We start from the raw sequence: 24,817 nt of genomic DNA on the forward strand, positions 1-24,817 counted from the left end.
CGCGGGCGCCGCTTCCTGCGGCCGCCCCGCCTCTCCATGGCGCTGCCCGGCGCGGGTCCTGCCGGGAAGGGAAGCGAAGGGAAGGGAGCGGCGCGGGGCGGCAGCGCGGCCTGAGCGGCGGCAGCGCCGCCATGTCCGGGGGCAGCAGCGCCGGCGAGTGGTGCCTCATGGAGAGCGACCCGGGCGTCTTCACCGAACTCATCAAGGGCTTCGGTGAGGGCGGCGGCGGGGGCTCTGCGGGGCCGTTCCCGCGCGGGTCGCTGCGGCAGCGGTGCCCCGGTGAGGGCTGCGGGGCGGGAGCGCTGCCGGCGCGGGTGGGGACGAGCCGTCTGTTGTGACCTCGGGCCGCTGTCCCGTCCCCGGCAGCGCCCGCGGGCGGCGGAGCCCCGAGCCCAGCGCGGGCTGTGCGGCCCTGCCCCACGGCCCCACGGCCCGTGTTGCGCTGCCGGCGGGGAGCGCGGTGAGGACGCGCCCCGTGGGGTCACCGAGGCAATTAGGCGTGACAAGACCGTCGAGTCCAGCCTGTGCCCGAACGGCACTCTCTGAACCAGACCGGTCTTTCCTTAAGCGCCTCCAGAGGCGGTGGAATCCACCACCTGCCTGGGCAGTCTCATTCCAACGGGGAAACACCCTTTCTGTGAATAAATCGCTCCTGACGTCCAACCTGAACGTCCCCTGGTGCAGCTTAAGAGCGGCCTCTCGATTTGTCGCCAGTGTCCTGGAAGAAGGGGAGAACAAGCCCCCCAGGCTGAACTGTGGGGCTTGGCATTGGGCTGGGGAGTCTGCAAGGGACTTTTAAGTGCAGTTCAACGTAAAATTTAGTATTCTAGAAGTCCCAAGTCTGCAAGGGACTTGCAGACTTGGGACTTGGGCTTCTAGAATACTAAATTTTACGTTGAACTGTGCTTAAAATCTTTGGTGATACTGTGAGTATGTGGTTATAGTGACAGCTAAGCCTACACAGGATTTGGCAGAGAAGCAAAATGGTTTTATGTTGGGTTACGTTGATTCATACTTTCTGCCATGTCTTTTTCTCACAGGTCCAGACATGCTTCTGCTTTTCTGTTTTTATTTAATCTGTAGATTAATCTTCCACGTGCTAAGTGTTGAACCTTTAGGGCTCTGTCTTACGCAAATGTCTTGCTTGAGTGTATCATTGACAGTATTTTGAGTCTACTACCGTGGGTCTTTTCCTGGAGTTTTTGAGTTCTGCTTTGGACTTGCTCTAAAAACAGTGTTGTTTTCAGTTGAGTGGAGGACATGAGATGGCCAAAGACATTTTAATCTCTCCTTCTTTCTTAAATGCAAAGCCCATAAATAGACTTATCTATAAATTGGACTTACAAGTTGTAAGTGTTACAAATGTCTTTATGTGTGTTCTTTCATATGTCTTTCTTTACTGGCTCTATCCCTTTTAAATGGGTTAATGGAACAAACCTCTGTTTTTCCTTGTTTCAGGCTGTAGGGGAGCACAAGTCGAAGAAATTTGGAGTTTGGAACCAGAGAACTTTGAAAAACTGAAGTAAGACACATGTTTTTTATTCACATTCTTCTGAAGTCACTGAAAGAATGTGTACTAAACTCAGGTGTGGTTTTGGTGGCTTTTTTGTTTGGGGCCTTTTGAATTTGGTTTTTCTCCTTCAGTTTCCACAGAAGTTTATTAGGATTTTGATTTAACGGAATACCTGAGTTTTAAATCGCTTTTTATTGATGCCTTGATATTTAATCTGGGGTTTGAGAGAGATGCTAATAGCAGCTAGAATGTGGAAATAGATTTCTAATGATTTTACCCTTAGCTTGTATTATATCTTTTAACAAATTCTTTGACAAATTTCTGTTCCTTGCTTTTATTTTCCTTACGTCCTCACGTGACAATATTGCATCTGTTGTCTATAATAAATTACTTTACTGTACTTACGTACCTTTGTAACTTGTTTTTCCTACAGAACCACTTCCATACATATGGGAAGGCAAATAGCCTTGTTACTGGTGTCACATGGAACAGTTCTGTTCTCATTAGACAACATTAATTCTTTTACCATTTTGTCCATGATACACTTAAAGTACCTTTTTTCTATCAATTTTGTTTTTCAGGCCGGTACATGGGCTAATTTTTCTCTTCAAGTGGCAGCCTGGAGAGGAACCAGCAGGTTCTGTTGTTCAGGATTCCAGACTGGATACAATATTTTTTGCTAAGCAGGTATGGCAAGTTTGGTAATTTTCTTATATGTGTCATGAGTCACAGCTTTTAATACTGAAAAATAAGCCACCTTTTGGTTAATATGAACACAAAAATTAACACTTTAGAAGGTGAAATGACTTCAGCAAATTCTGAGGTTCAGTACACAACTGTGTATTGAAAGGTGATTAACAAAGCAAATCAGTTTGATCTATTAAGTCATGGAAGAATAAAGCTCATATATTTTTGTCAGACCACAGATTAACTTCCTCTTCTGTGCAATAAATAATGACTTGGTAAATGTTCTCAGCAGAATGAGCCAATTACTTTTTTGAAACCACTTTCAACAACTTCTTGGAAGAAATGTTTATTTTGGCCCTGTTTTTATTTCTTGTGTTTCTCAAATGCTCTGCAGCTGGGAAAGTATAGCTCTAGGATAATAGTGTCCTTTAAGGGTTTGCAGACCGTTTTGGGATGCAAGTTTTAAGTATGTAAATCAGGAAGGTGAGTTTAAATTTGAAATTACAGGCAAAATTGTTTTTGCTGATGTAAGCCATTGTATTTTATTAAATACCAAATAGTATACTGAAATTGTGTGTTAACACTGACAGACTGCTGCGTGTGTGTTGTTTGCAAGGAAGAAAAGCAAGAAAAAGTAACCAGAATGAAAGCAGGAGTATTTAATAAATGTTTTTAGATCTTTTGCAAGACCTGCTTATGAAACAGTGATAAGTGTAAGTCTAAACAGGAAACATAATCCTCTGTTATATACAAAGCATTCATACCAAAGGGCAAAATATTAGGCTTTCTATGAAGAATATTACATAGACTAGTTGCTGGTTTGTTTTTTTTTTCTCCTTTGGTTGGGGTTTTTTCTTGTTTTATTTCCCACCACAAATGCAGAAGTGTTTTGTGTGTAAATTTCAGGGTATAAAAAATCTCCACACATGTGCAGCTAAAAGTATAGAAGTAGGGAAAACAGTGGAAATAGCTGTCCTGGCCACTCTGTACCTGTGCTTCTGTTGTATTTTATAATCACCTTACTGTTTCGTGCTGTTATGGATGACTTCATTCCTTGGTCTTTTTTAATCCTGATTTTCTTCATTGTTCCTCTGCTGCAGCTCTTGAGTCCTACCAAGCACTGCCCACTGTATTTATGATAGAGTGACCAGCAGTGGTTTGTCAAATGTCTTCTATAGTTTCATGGCTCTGATAGACAGTGGTTTAGGTTGGGACTTCTACCTAATCAAACATACTGCTGGTGATCATAGGCTGTGGCTACAGAACAGCCATAATGCAAAGAACCCCAGGAAAATCCTTGATGTAACTCTCAAAGGGTAGTTACATGGCAGGAGGAAATTACTCTGATATGAACCTAGAGAAGGTTTGTTTGGGTTTGGGTTGTTTGGGTTTTTTTCTCAAGGTGAAGGTAAATTTTCCCTCACTCAAGGGACTTCATCTTGTTTCCTGTTGGTAGTTGAGGGTCTGCCAGAACTGCTGTTCTTGTGAATGCTGAAAACTTTCAAAGCATTTGTCTGCTTGCTCTGCTTCTTTTGCCCTTTCCCCCCCTTCACTTCCCTTTTTGAAGCTTGACACTAAGCTAAGAGGAACCTCCTTGAGCTTTGAGATTGCAGACTTCATATAAAAAAATTTGGATAATGGTAGATTTGAGAACAAAACCCACAAAGTTAAAGGCTAACAGTGAAAAGTCTTCTTTATTTTGTAGCTTTCTTTGAAACACTCATACTTTAATGTTTTCTTAAGCCTGAATCCTCTTTGTGAAGGTGTAGGAACTTTGTAATGTTCTGCTTCCTTCACCTGCTGCCTTTAAGGAGGATGTGCTGGAGTGACTCCTAATTTTAGCAGGAAAGCAATTTCTAGAAATGTTGACTCTTAAAATAGTAGTATCTGTTTGGACCACTTGATGGCATGGAATAGATGTTTTCAAAGGTAATTTGCAAAAAGTTTAAAATTAGTACCTTTGTCGTGTTTTAGTGTTGTCTGTCAGTCAAGTGCAGTGGCTTAGCAAAATCAGGACATTTTCTTATAGACATACATATGCTTTTTGGTTTATATCAGTTCACTTTGGTCTGGACTGATACCTCGTGTCTGAACAAATAATGAAATAGCTATGAAGAAATTAGTATTAAAAGTCAACAGATAAGTGAAAGAAACTGCTTTGGATGTTTTGGAGGGAGCTGTAATACCAGGTTAGCTCTGGTGACTTTCACATCGAAGAAGGTTAGCCTTGGTTAGAGATTAAACTTGGCAAGCAGTGTTTTGAGGACCTGTAGTGTTTTCTTGAGCAACTGTCTGATGTTATGATGATGAGAGCAGGATGCCTTGGTCCTCTCAGCCTGTCTCCTTTCGATGCTGTGGTTCTGCTCCTCTCTTGCAGTGGCTCAGCTACTCACTGAACTTGTGTGAGCCACTGCAGCTCATCAACCAGCAGTTTTCTGTAGATGCTCTGTGCATATTTTCTGGTCTCCTGCTGTAGTGTGAGTGAGATGTGTTTGTTCAGTGATTCTGGGCAGGACAAAGACAGTAACAGGTAAGTGAGAGAGAAGGGGAGTTTTTCTGTGGTGGTGCTGAGGTGGTTGCATTTCTTGAGACCATAGTCTGTGAATCCTTCTGAGTCACCCAGGAACACCAAGGAAGATGAGCATTAATATTAAATATTTGTGCTGTGAAAGAACAAGTCCTCCCAGCCATCATTCAGCTGGGCTTATGGATTTTTTTTTAATTTTGTCTGTGTATGTTTTAAGCCAAATTTTGTGGTGGCTTTGAGGTCTTTCAAGAAGACTTTTTTTCTTCATTACGGAAGTGATGATGTAAAATAACAATATGTTCATTTGTAGGCTGGAATCCCAGAACAAATAGATTTGTTAGGAGAATTTATATGACATTTAAGGTTATTGCTCTGTTGATCTGTGTCTTCAAAACTGACGTGACAATGGAGCCTTAAAAATCTCAGGAAGTCTTTGTATCTCTTTCCTTTCCCATGCATTTTCTTCTTTTAAATGTTGTCATCTGAAGAGATTTGGTACAATTTGTTTTACTGCAGACATGTTTTAAAATGTCATCCTGACTAGTGTACGAGCAAGACAAAGTTACTGTTAATATGTAACCGTAGTTGAATATGGGAAATAACTGATGTTATTACAGCATAGCTCTGTTTCTGTTCAACTTCAATGAAATGTTCCACCTTAAAAGTTGTTTAATTTGGGGGAACTTTAGTTAGATATAAAAGGCTACAGCTCTCAAACTGTGTCTGGCAAAACATCTTTGAAATTGCATAAGGAAACACAGTTTTCTGAGAAGCTTGTGCATGCTCCCATCTTCCTCATTTCCACTTTCATAGTGATGTTGTAGTTGAATTCCAAATGACAAGTAGATCTTGTTCGAAGTCAAGTCAGGATTATGTTTGGGGGTTGAATTTAAAAGTCTGTCTGGTATGCATGCATATTAAAGGTGTTCTTTTTAATGGTCACTTTTATGTGCACTCATGTTAAATTTGGCCTCCCTGTTATGCCTAGGTATGATTTGGTCCTCTATTTGAGGCCACAGAACTCTGGATGATCTTACATACCCTTTGAGCTAGGATACCTAGGCACAATGAGGTGAGTTAAGGATACAATTTCAGCCTTAACTCTGAATTTCCTGATTTCTGTGTTGTTTGAGTGGGCCCTTGATGTTATTTTCACATGCAGGGGCTACGTGGTTATGCCTACCCAGTGTGTTCAGCTTCCTTCTGCACTGCTTGGAGTAGCTGCGTTCTCTGCTCAGCACTGCAGAACTGCAACTGTCTCCTGACAAAAATGAATGCCACTGCTGCAGACTTATGGACTACACTATTTTAGTTTCATAAACTCCTCAGGTTTTATTACTAAAGTACTGGTATCCTGCCTTTCTTTGGTGCCATGTATTTATTTTGTTTTTCATTGGTTGATGATAGAACATTAACTTCATTCACTGGGAATACCTTCAGAAGGAGGGTCTTATAAACGATGCTGTTAATACCAAAACATGGGTCTTCAGTTGTCTTTGTGCCACTAAGGGAAGCATCTGTATCTTAACGTTTCCAGTACTTCATTGATTTCAATTTTTGACTCTTTCAGGTTTGGTAACATTAAGACAGACCAGATATCTGTATTAAAGCCAAACTTGGGATATCAGATAACTTATAAGTACAACTTGCAAGACATTAAACAAATCAGAAAGAGATTTTCAGTAACTGAATGTAACTGAAAATATTATATCTTTACTCCAGTGAAATAAAAATTTTTAAAAACGTAGGGTTTTTTAAACAAGAATAAGTTGTGGAACTTTGTGCTAATGCTGAATTTTTCATGTTGAGCTTTATAAGACCAACTGTTGTGTGTTTCTGGGATGCTTAATAAGTAAAGCCCAGAGATTTGATAGTTATGCTACCACAGCACAGGGCTGTCCACAGCTTTTTTGAAAAGCAAAATACAAAATCCATCAGATAGAAGATGTGACTCGAGACCTTTAAGTGCTTTAGCCTGAAGTTGATCCAGAAGCTCAGACTGGATCCCTAGAGAAAGATGTGTGCTTAGGAAGTAATGCATCTTGAAGAATGTGCCAAAGTAGCCTGTTCAGGTGGTTCCCTGGTTTGTTTTAAGCTGAGTTTCGCTGGGTGGTGTGGCAGTCTTGTTTTGACACCTACCTGTATACGTATATTATTATTTTGTTTCAAATATTATTAAATACCCCTTCTACTTTTGCTAGAAAAATACAGGTATGTGCTTTAAGTTGGAGTCCTGAATATCGATCAAATACCTTACCAGGGCTTCCTGGACAGAAATATCCAGGCAAATGTTGGGATTTCTGGACTAATAAAGAAAATCCTCTTAAACCTCAAGTCAAAAAAAAAAAAAGTCTTTTGGGGAAAACCTGCATTTATTGTCATGCAGAACATGTTTTCAGCCAATGCTGACACGCCTTCAGTAAGATACGTTGGAAATTGGAGGGATGGGTATCCTGACCGGTTTCCCTGGAAGGACTCAGTAGCTGTGTGTGTGCCAGTGCTGCACTGGCTGTGTGCACTGAAGGCATCGTACCCATGTGACAATAAACCTTGCACTTGTCCCCATCTGGTGCTGCAGTCACATCCTCCTCACTGTGCACTCTTCACCCTGCCTGTGGGCTGCCACCAGCCAGGTACCTCCTTGTTCCACCGTGGCAGCTCTCCCGTGTCATCAAGATCCAGGGACACACTGGATTTTTGTGTGCACCACCTGCACTTGCTTCTGTTCCTCTGCCACAGGACTGCTCTTGCTGCCTTTTCCTTACCTCCTGCCTCTCACTTTCTGAAGTTCTGTAATGGATTTTTTGTAGTGTATTTTCATTTCAACAGCTGGAGGCCACTGGCCTCACATCTGCATCTTTTGTATATTGTTTTCTTGCAGTTAGACACTGTTTAGCTTGATCCTTATATACTTCACCAGACACGTCTCATACTGTAGCTGAAATACAAAATCAAATTTATGCTCAGTGTTGGTGAGCCCACAAGTTACCTGCCAAGTCTCATTTTTCCTTCTGTTTTTTTTCTGTTGTTTAAAGCTCCTGTATCCAGCTACTTAGCACAGTTTCAGCGTTGATCTTGCCTCTAGGCACAAAATCTCTCTAAATTTCCCTTCCCTTTTTTTGAAGCCACTGTTGAGTTATCTTTGCCAGAGCAACTGATCGTTCCATCCTGATTTTTCAGGAAAAGTAGTTGCCATTTAGTTCTGTCTCTCCCTATAATGCCCTGTGTTAGTTATGATTTAACAAGTACAGTTTGCTGTAGTGGCCTTCCCTTTATTGTAGCAGCACTTTTATAATATTTGCCAATACAGGTGTATTTTTCTCCTTTCTCTATCAGCTTAGAGTGTTTGTAACCACTGTGTCAGGTTAGCCTGATCCATTGGGATCTTCCTGCTTTCATCCTAGTACTACTTTTACAACTGTCTCTGATAACATTCTCTACCCATATCTGAGATAATCTTTAGTTCTCAGTTCCTTTTCCTAGGTAACAGTGTTAATTCAAATTATGCCATTCTAATAGCTGGGGGGGTGTTAATTTTTCTTTTTCGTTATTTCACTGCCCTTGATGGATTTTCTTCGTCTCTTCTTACTTTGCAATTGTGTGTACTCCAGCCCTTGCTCTTGCTTGTGTGCCTGTGGTGTGTTTAGTCTGAGTTTCACTTGCTGTAATCTCCCTGCATGTGGAGGTGACTCCCTTGATTACCATTTAAGTCAACTAGATCATAATTTCCTTAAATTAAGGAGTGTTTTATTATTTCTTTATGATCTGCATGCAAACATAATCTGAACTGAGAACAACCTGAAGTATAGAAAATGAATATATAATGTGGCTTATAGTATTAACATAGTAGGTTTTGCTTTGTTAGGACTAGCTTGGACTGTAAAACAGGTTGGTCAGGTTTTCTCACTTTTTTTTCCCCTTCTCCTTTCTTGTTGGAAGTGGTTTCACATTCACAGCCCTCAACTAGTTTTCATTTTTTAGTACAAAATTCACATCCTCTCTACCAGTCCTATGCTTTAAGTAGCATTTTCAATTGCAAAGTAGTGTCATAGACTAAAGATAGATTACTTTTTCCTAACCTATAGCTCATTGAGAAAACACTAATATAAAGTCTTTTTTGTGTTATGGCCTTATAACTTCCGATTACTCTGCTTTTAATTAAAGCTCAGATTATATTTAATAATCCTTGTAGTCTCTTTCTTAAAATATTGTGTTTTAGTTTGGGTGTTAGTAAACAACATTAAAAACATGGCTTTAATATGAAGGGTGTTGTTTACATTTTCTTAAAATGGAATATTTAACACTGAAGAGTAACAGTGTCAAACTAGTAAATTACATGTTAGCTTGGAAAGGATAAATCTGATTGTAAATCTGAAAAATCTTGAAGTATCATATGGTTTATTATTCAGCAAACTACCTTTTGAACAGTTTTCACATCTTGAAACACTTCTAAATTTTATTAGTTTATCCCTAGAATATGTGAAATTCTGTTGTCCAACACAACCTTTCAATAAAAATTCTAGGTTCCATAATGTGCTTTGTTGCTCTAAATTAATTTTTTTTTTTTGACCTCCTGTGCCTGGTAGGAATTCTGATCATTTAAAGGAATTTTTGGGGGAGAGTTGACTTTTTTTTTTTTTTTAAGGCCACAGATCCAATAATGCAATTTGGGCAGCTTGCTTTGAATAGTACTTTATGTGTTTTTCCACAGAGATCAGAGGTTTCCTACATTTCTTCTGTGTCCTTCATTAATCATTTTAGGGAGATGCTGAGGCAGTGGAATGACAGAGTTTCTAAGCAGGGCTATGAAATACCAGTTTTATCAATGAACTGTATATGGCAACCATCCAGAATTCATTTTATTGGTCTCCTACAGCAAAAGCTTTTCTGTAGCTACTCAGGCAGCAAATCTAGTCTGTTTTAGAGTGAACTTGTAATATGAAGCAGCACAGAAAGTGTTTGTAATGAAAAATGTTGCCCAATTTAGAGTAAATTTTTGTCCCCAGTGATGAATAAATTCTCAATGCTTTTTTCTAGGTAATTAATAATGCTTGTGCAACTCAAGCCATAATAAGCGTGCTGTTAAATTGTGCTCATCAGGACATCCATCTAGGCGAGACTTTGTCAGAATTTAAGGAGTTTTCACAAAGTTTTGATGCTGCAGTAAGTGCCCACTGTTTTCTGTACTTTTTAAGTGTTACAGTGTTAAAGCTGTGCTGGCTCACAGTCATTTTGTCACTTCCTTTCAGATGAAAGGTTTGGCTCTAAGCAACTCGGAAGTGATTCGGCAGGTTCACAACAGTTTTGCCAGGTAACACATGTTTTAAAATCTAGGCAAAACTGGAGCAAATTCTTTTTAATCTCAGGTGGTTTTTTTTTTAATTCTCTTTGCAGACAACAGATGTTTGAATTTGATGCAAAGTCTTCAGCAAAGGAGGAAGATGCCTTTCACTTTGTGAGCTACGTTCCTGTTAATGGGCGGCTGTATGAGCTGGATGGCTTAAGGGAAGGGCCAATTGATTTAGGTAACATTCTGGGTTTTTTCTGATCATCTTTCATTTTAATAGTAGCTTTTTGAACAATTGGTCAGATATTACAGGCTCAAACCAAGTTATTTATTAAAATAAAAAATATCTCAAGTTTTCTGAGTGTGCAGTTCAGATTTGTATTTCTTTGTAGTCATTTGCATTGTTTTAGTTTTGTTGGACTGAAAATGGAGCTTTCTTCCTGCTTCCTCCGTGTTTCTTATGACCTCTTCTTTCATTCAGTAATCAAATGAACAGGCCATGCAATCCATTCTAATACCTTGATAGTTTTGTTGCAAGAGAGAAGTTTACATATTGGCAGCATGTACACAGCCAGTTCCAAACATTTTTTCCTACGTTATGTAGCTTGTGTTTGCACACTGCCCTCTTTCTTCTTAGATAACAATTATTTTCCTAACGGTTCTAAAAAAAATAGCTGCTTCCAGCATAGTTTTGTTCTCTGTTCCTGTTTTGTAATCTTTCTTAACTTGGTGACATGTGCTGTGTTGTGTCTTGAAAAGCTCTACAGTGCCTGCCTATCATGTATCTGTACTTTCAAGTCTGATCTAATGTCAGTGTGTTCCACACTCCATTTCCAGAGTGTTTTCCCAATTTTGTTGGCAGTTATGTTTGTTTTTAGGCTGAGTAGTGGCTTGCTGCTAAATGGCTTGTCTTTAGTCAGTCTGGAGATGCTGTACAGTCTGCAGACCTACCAGAAACATCATTTTTGTGGTCACAAGATCATGAGTCTCTTCATTCACTTGAAGGCCTCGAAGTTGTTAAAGAGGCATTGTCAGCTTAGGAAATCACCTTTAGTTATTCTCTCATTTATCTCAAAGTCAAGTTATCTATCGTACAGCCTCTTATGGTTTTTCTCTGTGTCTGACTTTTTAACATTGTGTTGCATCTACAGAGACAAAATCAAGAGCTAATACTAAACAGACAGCTGTAGCTGTTTTCTTTTGCTATCTCTTGTAATGTTGTCATACCAACTAATTTCTTTCCTACCATAAAAATCTTCCATAACGTGCTTTCCCCCTGCCCTATTGTTTTGTGTTACCAACAAAATAAATGTTGGGTGCTTATGCCCTTAAAATTTAGTTTTGCTCCATTGCTTTGGCCACTACATTATCTAAATATTGTAATGAATAAAATGTCTTCTGCCTCCTGAAAAATCACCTGAGTAATCTGAGACTGCAGTTGCCAAGGAAGAACTTGCTACATACTTTGAAGTTGCTGCATACACCTGAATTATCCAAGTCCTGACTTTGCAGTAAATTTTGCCAAGCTGGTTAATTCTTTTCTTTGTTTCTCCCTAGGTTCATGCAATCAAGATGACTGGATAAGTGCAGTACGGCCTGTCATAGAGAAGCGTATACAAAAGTAAATGGTCATGATGCTTTTAAAATATAGCACCTTCTGTATGTTTTGAAATTCCTTAATTTGCTTCAATTGGTGAATTTCAGCTGAATTTCTAAGGAATTATGCTTATGCATCATTTTTATGTGCATATCATTGTGTGACTTGAGAACCTATTGCCCAACATGAGATGAATGTGAGACACTGTGCTGCTGTGTAATTAATCAAAGTGGGTATCTGGGTAGTGAAGAGAGACCCTACTGGTGCTCTGGGAAAAGAAGAGCAAGATTATTCTCTCTGTTAAACAGCTGGGGGTTTTTGCAAGTGAAAACTAAGGAGTGTCATGACCATGAATAAAGTCTGAGTGTGTCCTTATACTTGAAAGTACTAGATAGTAACTATATCCACACAGCTGGGATTTAGAGATAACAAGGTTTTCTTAGGTATGTGGCTTGTTTTAGAAATTTAAGCTGGAAAAACATGCTACTTAAGTTTTCGTACTTCTTGGCTCTGACTCCAAACAGCAGCCCCTAAATGTGCTAGAAATAAAAGATGATTTTATGCCATTTTTAGAAAATAATTTTAAAAACTTTTGCTTGAAGATTTTATTTTTGATAAGCAAAGCATTACTACCAAATTGCATCTGGAGAATTTAAACTCTGAAAGGCCTGCTAGTCTAATTGTTGAATGTACTTTTTACACTGTATGAAGAAGTCTCACGTTTCTAATGAGTAATAGTAATGAGAAAGTAAGAATTATTGTATGCAGCAGTCTTCTGCAAGTTTTATTGTCAACTATATTATGTTTTGTTTTCTTTTTTTGAGAGTTTAAGTGTTTATGTTTTGTGACCACAGACAGGAATAGTAATATCTGGGGAGAGGAGGTTATTAGGAGTTACGAAACGGGTGGAATTCATTTGAGACAAGATAAGATCTGTAGCACAACTTAATTTAATAGATCCATTTAAAATGTTGTTTCCATGAAATGCGTTCCCTTCAAATGAAATCGAGGAGGAGGTTTTTGAGTTGTCATGTTAGTGACTAATTTTGAAAGTGGGTTGTTCTTGTTGTTTTGTTTTTCTGTTCCTCATTTAGATACAGTGAAGGTGAGATAAGGTTTAACCTGATGGCTATTGTGTCTGACAGGAAGATGATATATGAGCAGAGGATTGCAGAGTTACAGCAACAGCTTGCAGAGGTAGGCCATGGTGTTTACATTACTGGAGTAGTTCTCTAATAGTTCTGGGTGTTTGCTTTACTGTTCACCTCCTTTCCTTGCTCCAAATGGGGTATCACTAAAAAAAACAGCAGGGAAGGATTACTACTGCTGCATTTCTGTCCAGCGTGGTCACTGCTGCAGCTCTGGTTCCTGCCCAGTGAGCTGATCTGAGCACTCGGTGCAGTGCGACTGTGTCATTGTGGCTTTCAGTCCTGACTCATCTGCTGTGGTACTGGAATTGTTCTTTACCTAGTGCCTGAGCTAATCTGCTTATGAGTAACTGAGGAAATTCCTGGAATGTTCCTATAACTGTGATAGCCTAATCTGTGATAGCAATATTCTGAAGACAAGACTTAGTTTAGGTTTTTTTCTGTTTTGTGGAAGGAGGAGCCTATGGATACAGATCAAAGTAGTAATATGCTAAGTTCTATACAATCAGAAGTTGCAAAATACCAGATGTTAATTGAAGAAGAGAACCAAAAATTAAAAAGATATAAGGTATGTAGCCTTTGCTTTTCTGATGAAATTACTGCGGGAGTTGTAAGAAAGAGCTGGCTTTTATATCTGTGGGAGCTGCTGCAATTAATGTGAAAGAACTGGATGGGGACTAGAAGATAGCTGAGCCGTATAATAATTCTTCAATGCTTTTAATTTATTTTTAGATCGAAAATATTAGAAGAAAACATAACTACCTGCCTTTCATCATGGAATTATTAAAGACTCTAGCAGAGCACCAGCAGTTAATACCCTTAGTAGAAAAAGTGAGTATTTTCTAGCTAACTTTTAAGAAACAGTATATTACTATAATTCTTCGTACCTTCTATGTAAAATTAAATAAACCCATGACATTTATGGTTCCAAGATATTTGACCACGTTTTTGAACAGCTACGTTCATTTATATTGCTACTTTACCTTGTTCTCAAGAGGCACAATTTCAGTGCAGATTGGAGATTGTGGGACAAACCAACTTTGCAGTATTATGCAAAGGCAAACTGTATCTCCCCTTTGATAAACTTAAGCAAATTTTTCTGATGGTGATTTAGGAAGAGGCAGTTTAATATCATTAAATCACATCACAGGGCATAAGATGCTGCAATACAATAGACATAGAATTTGGGCTTTTCAGCATGGATAATTAAAAATCCTACTGAAATTATGTTACAGAGCTTCAGTTAGTATGTGGTAGAGTTCCCCATATCACTCTTGACATGCCTTTTTGAGCCGCAGAGTGTTGGAATGTGGAATGTGCACCCCGGGTCCGTCCGGGATCGGTCCCTTCGATGCAGTACCGGGCTGCGACCGCCTGGTGGCAGCCGTGGCACAGGGACTGGAGCTGGGAATGTTTTCCCTCCTTTTCCCTGTTTTGCTCATTTACGGGCTTCACTTTCCCCCTTTTTAAGGTGTTTAGCGATTAACATTGATTTACTGTTAAGGTTTGTTTTAAAACTTAGTTATTAAAGAGTGTTTCTCACTTTGGCAAGGTTATTAAACTGAGCTCAGTGCTGGTTGGCATATCTACTTGTGTGCCAGAGGCAGTATCCCTGATCTTGATCTCACTGAGGAAGGTTCTCTGAATTGTTATAATGAAAAAAGGAGCGATATATTACTCTAATGAGTCCATTCTTTAGCTGAATTTACTTAGGAAGGTACGTTTGCCAGCCTGTAGCTTACTTGACAGTAACTTCTAGTTTTTAATCTTTTCCTTCTTTGGGTAATGTGTGGAATTTTAATCCACTTTCATGTTATTAGGAGTCATTTATAACGCCATCAAGCTGCTTTTACAAGCAGGTTTCCAGTAGACCTGAGCAGCTGCTGATAGATCTTAATTCCAAATCACTGAATTAGATACTTTTCTGTTCAATAACAAGCAATACAAGCAGCAGCCTGATTCAGAATGAACAAATATTTTGATAGAAAGTTGGCTGATACTGCTTCTGAATTGCCCCCTCTTCTTGGCCAGCGTTGTCTTTTAACTAAATCCATAAGGAAAAAATGCGAGTTCCCTGTCCAATTGAGCCATTTGTAATTGGTACAAGTTATATAAGAATCTCTCTGCAAATATCTCCATAGGAACTCTTCTGAGTTTTTTTCCCACCTATCTGAAAGATCTAAAACACTAAGATCTTGGTCATTGTAGAGTCCATTTTGCCAGTCAGAGTGTCTGAATGCAGTGTTTCCTTGTGACCTAAAATGTTTTCATTAGGAAGAGTTATTTCTATGTTAGATGAAATTAATATGAAGGTATGAAAAATTAAGGCTTAAATTATGTTTTAAAAATAGTGCTTTTTCTCCCCTCTCACTTTCCCCATGGAAATCACCTAATTTTAATTTCCTTTGTATTGTTTATTTAAACCTGTATCTATTCTTGAAAGCCTTTATATACGAACCTAGCAAAATAGCAGTGGGATGCTTCTGAAGGGTTTAAGTTTACATTTAAAACATTTCTTTTTACAACATATTTTGGTGTTCAGGAATTGTAACGAGTTATCATTCAGAGCTTCAGAAAGATCTGTCTTCTCAGAGCTTGACATCATCTCCCTTTGTTTTCTAGGCGAAAGAAAAACAGAATGCCAAAAAAGCTCAGGAGGCCAAGTGAAGATGACTTTGCATAATACATACAGTTATTTGCTTCTGAAACTATTTTCATGACAACAAATAAAACTTTTCATAAACTTCAAATTTTGTCCAGTGCACGTTTGACAGTTGTAACACTTTGTCCTGTACTGTATGCACGGGTCTGATTCCTTCCTCCCCCTGCATCTTGTGCATGTGGTACTGCTAAGCAATGTTTAAGTTCTCTTCAAATCCAGTATTTAACAATCTGTCTGATTGCTGAAAACTTGGGAAGTGGACCCAAAAATGTGCAAGGAGAACGTACCCATTTTGTCCTGTTTGAACATATAACGATCCAACTGCCGGAGTTTTAAGCATGAGCTTTCTTTGCTCATCCCTACTAACAGTTACAATACTTTCCAGCTGTTCAGTGGCATAGCCTGTGTCTTTGTTTTTATGAAGTATGTGTCTAATTTTTTTACAAAATTGAAAAGTATGAATTTAGCTGTAGAAACATTTGCAAAGACCAATGTATGATCTTAAAAGAACTGCATTGCTTTAGTAGAAAAGATAATAAATATTCCCATTTTTATTTTGGCAAACTTTCTTCTGTGGTATTTTATTACTGGGTAAGATAATTAGGATATGGAGTTCATCAGCCTTGTGACTTGAGTATATGAATTCTAAATTTGGGTTAGAAGGAGGGCACACTATTGTTTTGGGGAGTTAATATCCTTGGATATATAAGCTATTACTATTCTGGAGCATGTTAAATTCAAGTCTTTAAAGCAATGGTTTTTTATTTGACTCTGAGAGGTAATTTAAGATGAGATAAAAAAGGTGTGTGGAGGATTATTGTCGATAAAACCATTGTGATGGAAGACACTTGCACTGTCTGCCATGGACCAAGGGGAATGTCTGGGGAATGGAGCTCACTTGGTGTCCTGCCCCCTGAAAAACTGCTTGCACTATGAATAGACCAATTGCTTTAGTATGAATAATAACAGGCCATTTTGCAACAATACATACTATCTGAATTACTCAAACACTGTCACTGTACGTGAATTTGGTTAGAACGCTTCCTGTTTCCTCCTGAGAGATTTAGATTAAAAAAACAGAAAGAAAAACAAGAGAACTTTGATTGTTTGGAAGACATTTTAAACTCTTTAAGTGCTTGTTTCCCTTACTTTGAGTTCCTGTGGTCTTGTAGGCCTGTAGGGTGAGAATATAGAATATTTAGAGAATTTTTTTGAAACCCCAGTATGAAACAAATTCTGTTGTCTGTTGGTGCTTCATGTATACTGCATATATATTAACAGGATAAAGTTTTGGCTGAAGAAAAACATTTACTGTGCTCTTCTACTGCTGGAAGGATCTCCTTGAGTCATTGCTGTGGCTGGAAGGGTAAGATGTGTTTTAGAAAAGAACATCAGATCCATGGTTGTGTGTTGTACAGAGTTGATCAGGTTAATCAGAACATAAATGTGTATGTGAGAGTCTTCTACTTCAGTAAATCATTGCAGCATTATTGTCCAGGGGAATAGAAAAGACTCTTCCTCTGTAAGAGACATTTCTGATCTTAAAATTACATTTGAAACTCCGTTTCAACCCATTGAAAACATTTTATCTCTTTTTTTATGTGGTGACCTGATGATTCCTCCTGCACCTTGTCATCCTTGGGGATTTTTGGTATGTGCCATAAAATTTTGCTATTAATAGATGTCAACTTAAACTCTACCAAAGTCACTCCATTCTCCTTTTATTTGCATGCTTGAGCGTGTACAAAAGGAAAAAAGGAATTTTGCTGAAGCAGCGAATTATTTTTGCAATGATCAACAAATTTTAACAGCATTTTTTTTAGAAATCAGAAAACTTGTATTGCAAGCAAGCTGTCTGGATTTGTGGAAGGCAAAAAAAGGATGGATGTAAAGATCAGATTTTCACAAAATTTGTTAGTCCAATGTGTAAGTGAATTTTTTTTTTTTTTTTTAAAAGGCTGTTTAATGCAGAAGTAGAGCAAGTCAAACCTAGTGTTGTGTGTTATAATGCAGAATCTTTATTTCTTTCCTGGTCAAACCCCTTCTGATAATTTCTTACTATTTTTACTAAATTTGTGGAACCATTTCTCCATGTGGGTCTTGGCTTTAAAGGCAATTATTTGTATATTGCCTACTTTTAGGACAGTGTCACGTGAATGCAAAGCTGAGTACAAAGCTGATGAATGTCCAGGTTTGGCTGGGCTACAGGTAATTCCAAGTAGCTGGTACAGTGCTGTGTTCTGGATTAAGTGTTAGAATTATGTTGATACCACACTGGTGTTTTTAGCTGTTGCTAAGTAGTGCTTAATACTCACTCAGAGATTTTTTGAGAGCTTCTCTTGTCCTGCCAGTGAGCAGGCTGGGTGGGCACAAGGAGCTGGGAGGGGACACAGCCAGGACAGTGATCCCAGTGGCCCAAGGGATATTTCACACCGTGTGACATCACGGTCTGTGTTTAAACTGGGGGCAGAGCTGGCCGAGGGCTCTGCTCCAGAGCTGGCTGGGCATCAGTCAAACAGTGGTGAGCAGTTGCACTGTGCAGCACATGTACATTCTAGTTCTATTACTCTCACCATCATCCTTTTCTGGCCCTTTGAGCTGTCGTTCTCTCAACCCACAAGTTTTCTCTCTTTTACTCTTCTGATTCTCTCCCCCATTTCACCGGTGGAAAGTGATGAGCAACTGCGTGGGGCTGAGTTGGTACCTGGGGTTAAACCAGGACAGTGAATTAGCAAATTAAAGGTGCCCCAAAAAATCAAAGTAGAGATTTGGGCCTTAATGTATCCTACAGTTTTCAGAAACCCTATTTTGCTGTATGTGGAATGGTGAAAGGTTTGTGTTCTGATTTATTTCAAGGGCCACCGTGTTCTGTTGGTATAAACAAATGGTGTGGCATAACTGTCAGAACTGAAATGTGGGTATAATGAGAATTAGCAGTTAGTTCCATTCCTGTGAAGAATTCTGCCACACAGCTGCTTTTTCCTTCTGCCCAAAAGAGGTCAGTGTGTCTCGCATTTGCTAAAAGTTTGCAAACATACAATCCCAAACTTCAGTGTGATCTCTGGCTGCTACTCTTAGCACAGTACATAAAAACTTTAGAATCCTACTGTAGCCTGATTTCTTTCCTTCACAGGGTAACACATTTGTACATGGCTTACCTGTGAGGAGTTTTGTGCAGCTGAAAATGCAGTGGTAAATTCAAGCCAGTGTTTTATCTGTGGCCCATAACGGAATCTTTAAGCACAGTTGCATTTCTCGTCATTAAAGAAAGTTTTAAAAGCTTGTATTTGTTGGAGGCCAAGGGAAATATATCTGAAAAGTTGTTATGTTAGCTCTCATTAGTCATGAGACAAAGCTGCATCAAACTGGCAGTGCAGTTACTCCTGCAGTAAAATTAATGTGTCCAGCAAAGAACACTTGATCAATTTTGTTTTCAACATCAAAAGCATAATAGGAAAGTGGAGAAGTGTCAAGTTTATAGCCCGTGTTCACTGAATACCTTTGTGAAAGAATGCTGGTGTTCCTGCAAAAGCATTTTATCATGATTTGCTACTCTGAGGAGCTTCATCCAGTGTAAATCCTTACAGAGTGTTCAAAAAAGCGTGAATCATTTTAGCAACAAAAATTTTATTATGGAATTATGTTACAGATAGGTTTTGTAGAGGAGAAAAAACCAATTTTTTGTTAAAAAGAAACAGTAAAAATTGGGTCATTAAGGATGTATGGGCTTGATCACTTTGTGCCTTGCTAGTGAAATTTCTTCCTTGAAAGTTTATGCATTTCTGAAATGGGAATTATGTGAGATTATAAAATACAGATTTTCTCTGAGGTCCCTGAACATTCTCATCAAATAAAATACAAAGAGAAAGTCATCCTATGCGTTTCTTTCAGCTGTGGGGGAATGTTACAGTTCTTTCTTTTGGGTTCAGCTTTTTTTTTGGTGAACACCTTATAGGGATATTTAAACCAGTCATCTGTGTGCATAGGTTCATAATAAGTTCTACTGGCAATATCACTCTTTTTGTTCAAGAAATCTCTTTTTAGTGGAAGTGGTGATCATGCAGAGCTGTTCCCACAGAGTTACAATTACAAGGTTAAGCAAAATTGAGGCAGATTTCTCTGTTAGTTGTAGTGGCTGCAAATGTTGCTTTAGCCGTGGAGCCTTTTTGTCTGCTCTGGATAATCTCAAGATCTAATAGAGTTTGTTATATTGAAGGCACTTGGAAAATCTAGTTAAATATTTTTCCACGATAAGCAAGTATTTTCCATATTTTGTGCAGTTTGTTTATGCTTTAGTTACACCAATTGGAGATTATGTTAATATTTGACTTCTTTTTTTCAATATACACATTGCTAATTGCTGGGATTACGTCTCTGACAATAACTAAGCAAATCATCTGCAGTGTTATCAGTGTCTGATATTTACAGTTCAGTGAATGAAAAATAAAGCGTGCTTTATGTAAATATTTTTATTAATTTCTGCTAACGTTATCGATGGCAGACTGGTACCGAGATAATCCTTGTATCCCAATTTAAACAAGAAAACATTAAATAATTGTAAGATATTTTTTATGAAAGTAATTTCTGACTTGAACATCCAGTAGCACCTCTCATTTTGTGCAAATGTGCACAGGAGTATGTACGTGAATTAACATTTCTTCACATGAAATGCAGAAAAATGGTATCACTGAGTTGTTGTACTCTGAGAGTTGATGGAAAATTTAAGATTATCTTGAGGAAGCAAAGCATGTGCGTAGAGTTCTGCTGATAGCATTAAAGTAACCCTTTGAACAGCCTGGACATATTTGATTTGACTCATCGTGGTTGCTTTGTGGTGTGCTTCAAAAATTAAAACAGCATCCTGGCTTATGAGTATTGTTGCTCAATAGAAAAAGTGTTTTCTAAGAGAGGAAAAGAGTATCATGAGCTTTTTCTTGTACCATGTCCTTCTAATTCCACTTCTTGTTTTTTCCAGTAATGCATTGCTCGCTTCTCAATCACTCAAAAATCTGTAGAGCATTTCAGGAAGTTTGGCACTCGGTATTTGCTTTGAAGTCTTAATGTAGTGGCACTAAGAGGCGAACTAAACATGACTACAGATTGCTCTTAAGAGGAAAAAGAAGAGTTTTAAAAGTGAAGCTTCTTCAACTGCTTTAATTTATTTTTCCCCTGTTCCATCTTTTAAATGTCACCCTGTCCTCCAGCTCTTTATCCCTGTTCACGTGAGAGCAGGGATTTGCTGTTTAAAGTGATGAAGTATCATCAGATAGGTGTTTTTAGGAACTGTGTATGTCTGTGGATGATGTTTTTTCATCCAGTTTTATCAGAGAGGTGGAACTAGACGAACAGACTGTGACTTTAATCCTGAAAATGCTCCAGTGGCGACGGAGAGAAATGTAGGTTGTTATCATAGCCCTGGGAATGACAATAAGCATTTTTGTTGATTTATCTCATTTTTAAATGTCAAGCTGTGGTGTGGGAAGAAGTGGTATCTTTGCAGGGACTCCTGTCTTCATCCAGACCGTTGTTTTCTCAGTGCAGAGAATATTTATACCGTCAGAAGTTACCAACGTAGGACGATGTATCGGTTTTCTCTTTTTGTCTGTTTTTTTCCCCTTCTGTAAACTCATTCCCAACTCTGGTAAAAGGTGAGGGTGAGGGATGTACTGAGTTTTTTACTGTAATTCTAAATCATTAGAATTACATGTTGGTGTGTGGAAGTGAGGCAGACATAACTGTCCCCCTGACAGGAACTGGTAGAGACTATTACTTAACATTGTCTGTACTAGTGAAAAAAAACTACTTCTTGCCTGCCTGACAGATGGTAAGAGAGCTTCTCTTAGGGCAATTTTCATGCTATGCTGAGAAGTGGAGGGATAAGGACAGTAGGATTATGCTGTCCCAGGTACCTGAGGCTCCTTATCCAGGACTCATCTGTGTCTTCATGTGCCATGGAAAAAACACGGGGGAAAGGAGGTCTGTGCAGATTCTTCCCTGCACATCCTCCAGTTCAGTAGGCCTATAAAAGCAAACAAATCTAACCACTGACTGCACTGACTTCTCTTGTCCAGGTTCCTCTCTGTGTGTGCACAAGGCAGGAGACAGATGGGTTTTGCTGATGTGTCCTTACTGACCAGGCATCAGTCCTGCTGTCCTTCACATGACAGGTAGTGGGGACTTGAGGATGTTGTGATGCTTGAAAATATTCATTACACTCTAAAGAACAGATCTCTACCTGTGCACCTTGAAGGGTCAAGTATTGTTAAGGACTTAAAACTGTCTGTGTGCTTATAATCGATATGGTATGAACTTGTTTTACCATCTGTTCAGTAGTTGCTTCACTGAAGATATTTCAGTTCTTCATGAAAGTACCCAGAAGAATTTAGTTATAAATTCCTGGTCAGAATGACTGTTTAATGCTTTAGATACCAGAAATTGAATTAAAGCAAGGAAAAGTACCGAAGGAAATAATTGAGAGCAGTGTAATAGAAAGCTGTAGTGAGGGCAACTGAATTTCAATCTGCTTGTAGTGCGACACATTCCTTCTTTTCCATCTCAAAATTTTTATGATCACAGGAAGCATTCTGGATAAGGAATGTGTTATGCACATGCAAACTTTATAACCAAAGTTATTTGGAAATTGAATCTTACAGTTGAGGGGGAAAAAGTCAGAGAAACAAAACTTGCATGTAGAATTTTAGCCTTCGTTTTATGCTTTATCTCAGGGATACATTTTCACTTTGAGATCGTTTCACTGCATATGTTTAAATTATTGTGTTTGACTTGATGTTATTGCACAACAAAAGTGGAAAATAACATGATAAATGAAGAGGGAAACTACTGTGTCTGTATTCCATGCCCAAAGGAAATTTTCCCAAAGGAAACATTATTCTTGTCAAATAAGGTATCAGAGAATTCTCAGGTATTATTTATGGGGCTTATGTGCATAATTAGCATTGTTTTCTGGTAGCACTGTCCTCCGTTTCTTGTCTTAATATTTTGATTCCTATTTCTGTTAGCTGTTTTTCACAGTAATCACGTTCACTCTGATGCTCTCAAGCTTAATGTGCTTCTAGACTTGAGATTTTCTCTCCCTTCCTTTGGTGCCACACTTCTGGAGCTTCAGCTCAGTCAGATCCAGTGACTCTGGAGAGACCCTTCAGTGCTCACACTGTACTGCAGGTGCTGTTTCCAGCTTCTGCCTTCTAGCTGGAAATCCCAACATTTAACTGGATTTTCAAAGTGCCCTCAACATGTGTAGTAATATATCCTTAATGTGAAAACAAATCCTCAGTAACTTTTATGAAGGAGCTGTCCCCATGGGAAAACATTCAAGTCAAATTTCTAATAATTTGCTGAGAGTAGTATGTTACACAGATGTCCCTTCTTTGTGTACCTCCTTTACGTGCTCAAACCCCTTCAACAGGTGGGAAAGTCTAATTCCATGTTTTTCTTTCTTTCTTTGTCAGTTACCGAATGGAATATGAACTGCTAATTGTGTTTATAAAATATGTTACAAATATGTAATTTTACAGCAACATAGAAATTAAAAAGTCAAAGAGAATGTTTGGGTGACCTTTTAAGAAATGTTTTTGATTGATGCAATATAGGACACTGTAATCTATGGCTGGCTTTGGGGGCCTGGCCCCTAACAGTGCTTGTGTGAGGGAAAGGAGGGGGGAATTGTTTTCCCTGGAAACGATGCAGCAGTATCCAAATGCAATGCAGCTGGAATTTTGGTTCAGTGCTTTGAAGTGGGATGAGACACTTCCAGTAGATTGTCATCCTCTCTGTATTGCATGAATCACCCAAAGCTGCACGCTGTGCCATCTGCTAACAGTTTGAAGCCACCAAATCCCCATTAGCAGTATTGTCTGGGTTGCTTCACAAAAGGCTGACTAAGAGTGCCCAGAGCTTGACACAGGCTCAGGATACCAAAAATGGTCAAAGTTGTGAGCAGCCGAGAGGGAGGCAGGTGTCACTGAAAGGGCTTACTGCTTTGGATGCTTTCCTGTTTTGAGAAGTTAGAAATGCTCGTGTACAAGATGATGCTGGAATCAAAACTACTTGAAGAGTTTATGAAAAACTGAAAACAAAGAGCAGAAAAGGGGAGCTCAGTATGAACGAAGAGTACTCAGACTGAGGAAACAAGAAAAGTGGTCTTTTCTCTCACACAGACAACTGCTTGGCATCTTTTGCAGAAGTGGAAGAGACTTAAAAACAAATGAGAAGGACAAGAATTTATAAAGTGCTAGAACTACTTGTTTTTCATGTTAGATGGAACTCTGTTGAAGTAATATTCCTGCAGTATTTGCATCAGGATAATTGCATCATACGATCTGCCATCGTTCTTTCCAAAACAAATGAGTACAACTAGATATACAAGATACACAAGAGATAAGAAAGTTAGATAGTCTTGTCCAAGAAAGTGTCCCAAGACTTTGGTTCTCAAAAATCTGAGGTGGGAATTGGAACATTTGTAAAGAAGGTGGAAGAAACTCTTGAAAATACTCCTTGATTGGATGGGAGAGCAGGAGAAGTGAAGATCCTGGTTTCTTTGTGTGCCTCTTTCTCCACAGAGCTAAATTCAGTGAATTCTGTCCACCACGTGGTTTATTGCATGTACAAACACAGTGTGCAGCAAATAAAGTCTTAAATGACTGCACTCCCAGCAGACACAATGGGTGCATTGTATGCTCTGGGTTCTGCTCTAGACAGACTGAATTTACAGTCCTCCTATCTTGGTAAATACAGTCCCTTGCTAAATGTCAAAAGGTTAACTCTAAAGACAGTCATCTTCACTGTGATGAAGCCAAAGTCCAGATCTTTGTTCTGATGTAAAGGCTTGCTTTGTCCATATAAAATAATTTTGAAGTCATACATCCATATGCTGTTCCCTCCCACCCCCAAAAAAAATCCAAAAAAAATTTAGTAGAAAAATCAAACAGCATGTCAGATGCATCAGCCATTCCACTGGAGAGGAAAAACTACTGTGGATTAACATTTTTAAAAAGATGAGCCATGATAATCAGTTATGTTTTATGTATTTTAATTACAAAGAATTTTTTTCCCAGCATTTGACTGATTCCTAGTTCTGAAAGTGTTTATGTGTCTATGAAGAGTCCTACCAAAGTCAGGTTTCTTATATAAATAATTTCTGTAGACATGTAGGAAAGCTCATGCCTGTGTATATAATTTATGTACTTGATTAGTTCCTGTCTTTGAGTAACTACTTGCTGTATTTCTAAATAGTTTTCAAATATGAGATCCTAGTGTTTAACTGCAGCAGATAAGAAATATCTCCAATGTTTTCTTTCACACTTAAGTAAAACTAAGTTCAGAACAGCCCTGAGAGAGTGATGAATTAAAAGTGAGATGTTTAATTTAGACTGGGCT

The 24,817-nt window shown here is 38.8% G+C and overlaps 1 protein-coding gene across 4 annotated transcripts; it reads left to right on the forward strand.

The window, feature by feature from the left end:
* The first annotated feature begins 42 nt into the window (after positions 1 to 42).
* UCHL5 (ubiquitin C-terminal hydrolase L5) lies at positions 43 to 15,985 on the forward strand. Of its 4 annotated transcripts, none has more exons than XM_050306998.1 (11): positions 46 to 213; positions 1,459 to 1,522; positions 2,095 to 2,200; positions 9,765 to 9,890; positions 9,977 to 10,038; positions 10,122 to 10,252; positions 11,572 to 11,635; positions 12,706 to 12,808; positions 13,214 to 13,327; positions 13,492 to 13,590; positions 15,382 to 15,985. In XM_050306998.1, exons 1-11 carry the CDS (start codon positions 132 to 134, stop codon positions 15,424 to 15,426), a joined length of 996 nt encoding a protein of 331 aa, XP_050162955.1. In that variant the 5' UTR covers positions 46 to 131; the 3' UTR covers positions 15,427 to 15,985. The 4 variants fall into 4 exon arrangements, with proteins under 4 accessions (XP_050162957.1, XP_050162955.1, XP_050162956.1 ...); XM_050306999.1 differs by having other exon boundaries at positions 13,217 to 13,327; XM_050307000.1 differs by lacking the exon at positions 13,214 to 13,327 and having other exon boundaries at positions 43 to 213.
* The last annotated feature ends 8,832 nt before the right edge of the window (positions 15,986 to 24,817 follow it).

This window comes from Myiozetetes cayanensis, unplaced genomic scaffold, assembly GCF_022539395.1.
Source record: "Myiozetetes cayanensis isolate MyiCay16 unplaced genomic scaffold, myiCay2020 scf12, whole genome shotgun sequence".
Classification (NCBI taxonomy): domain Eukaryota; kingdom Metazoa; phylum Chordata; class Aves; order Passeriformes; family Tyrannidae; genus Myiozetetes; species Myiozetetes cayanensis.

Excerpts from the sequence above, each read along its gene's own strand:
- UCHL5 (XM_050306998.1), top strand. The coding sequence starts at position 132 with ATGTCCGGGGGCAGCAGCGCCGGCGAGTGGTGCCTCATGGAGAGCGAC. Across the intron at positions 214-1,458 it reads CGAACTCATCAAGGGCTTCG|GCTGTAGGGGAGCACAAGTC; the intron begins GTGAGGGCGGCG and ends TCCTTGTTTCAG. Across the intron at positions 9,891-9,976 it reads CACAAAGTTTTGATGCTGCA|ATGAAAGGTTTGGCTCTAAG; the intron begins GTAAGTGCCCAC and ends ACTTCCTTTCAG.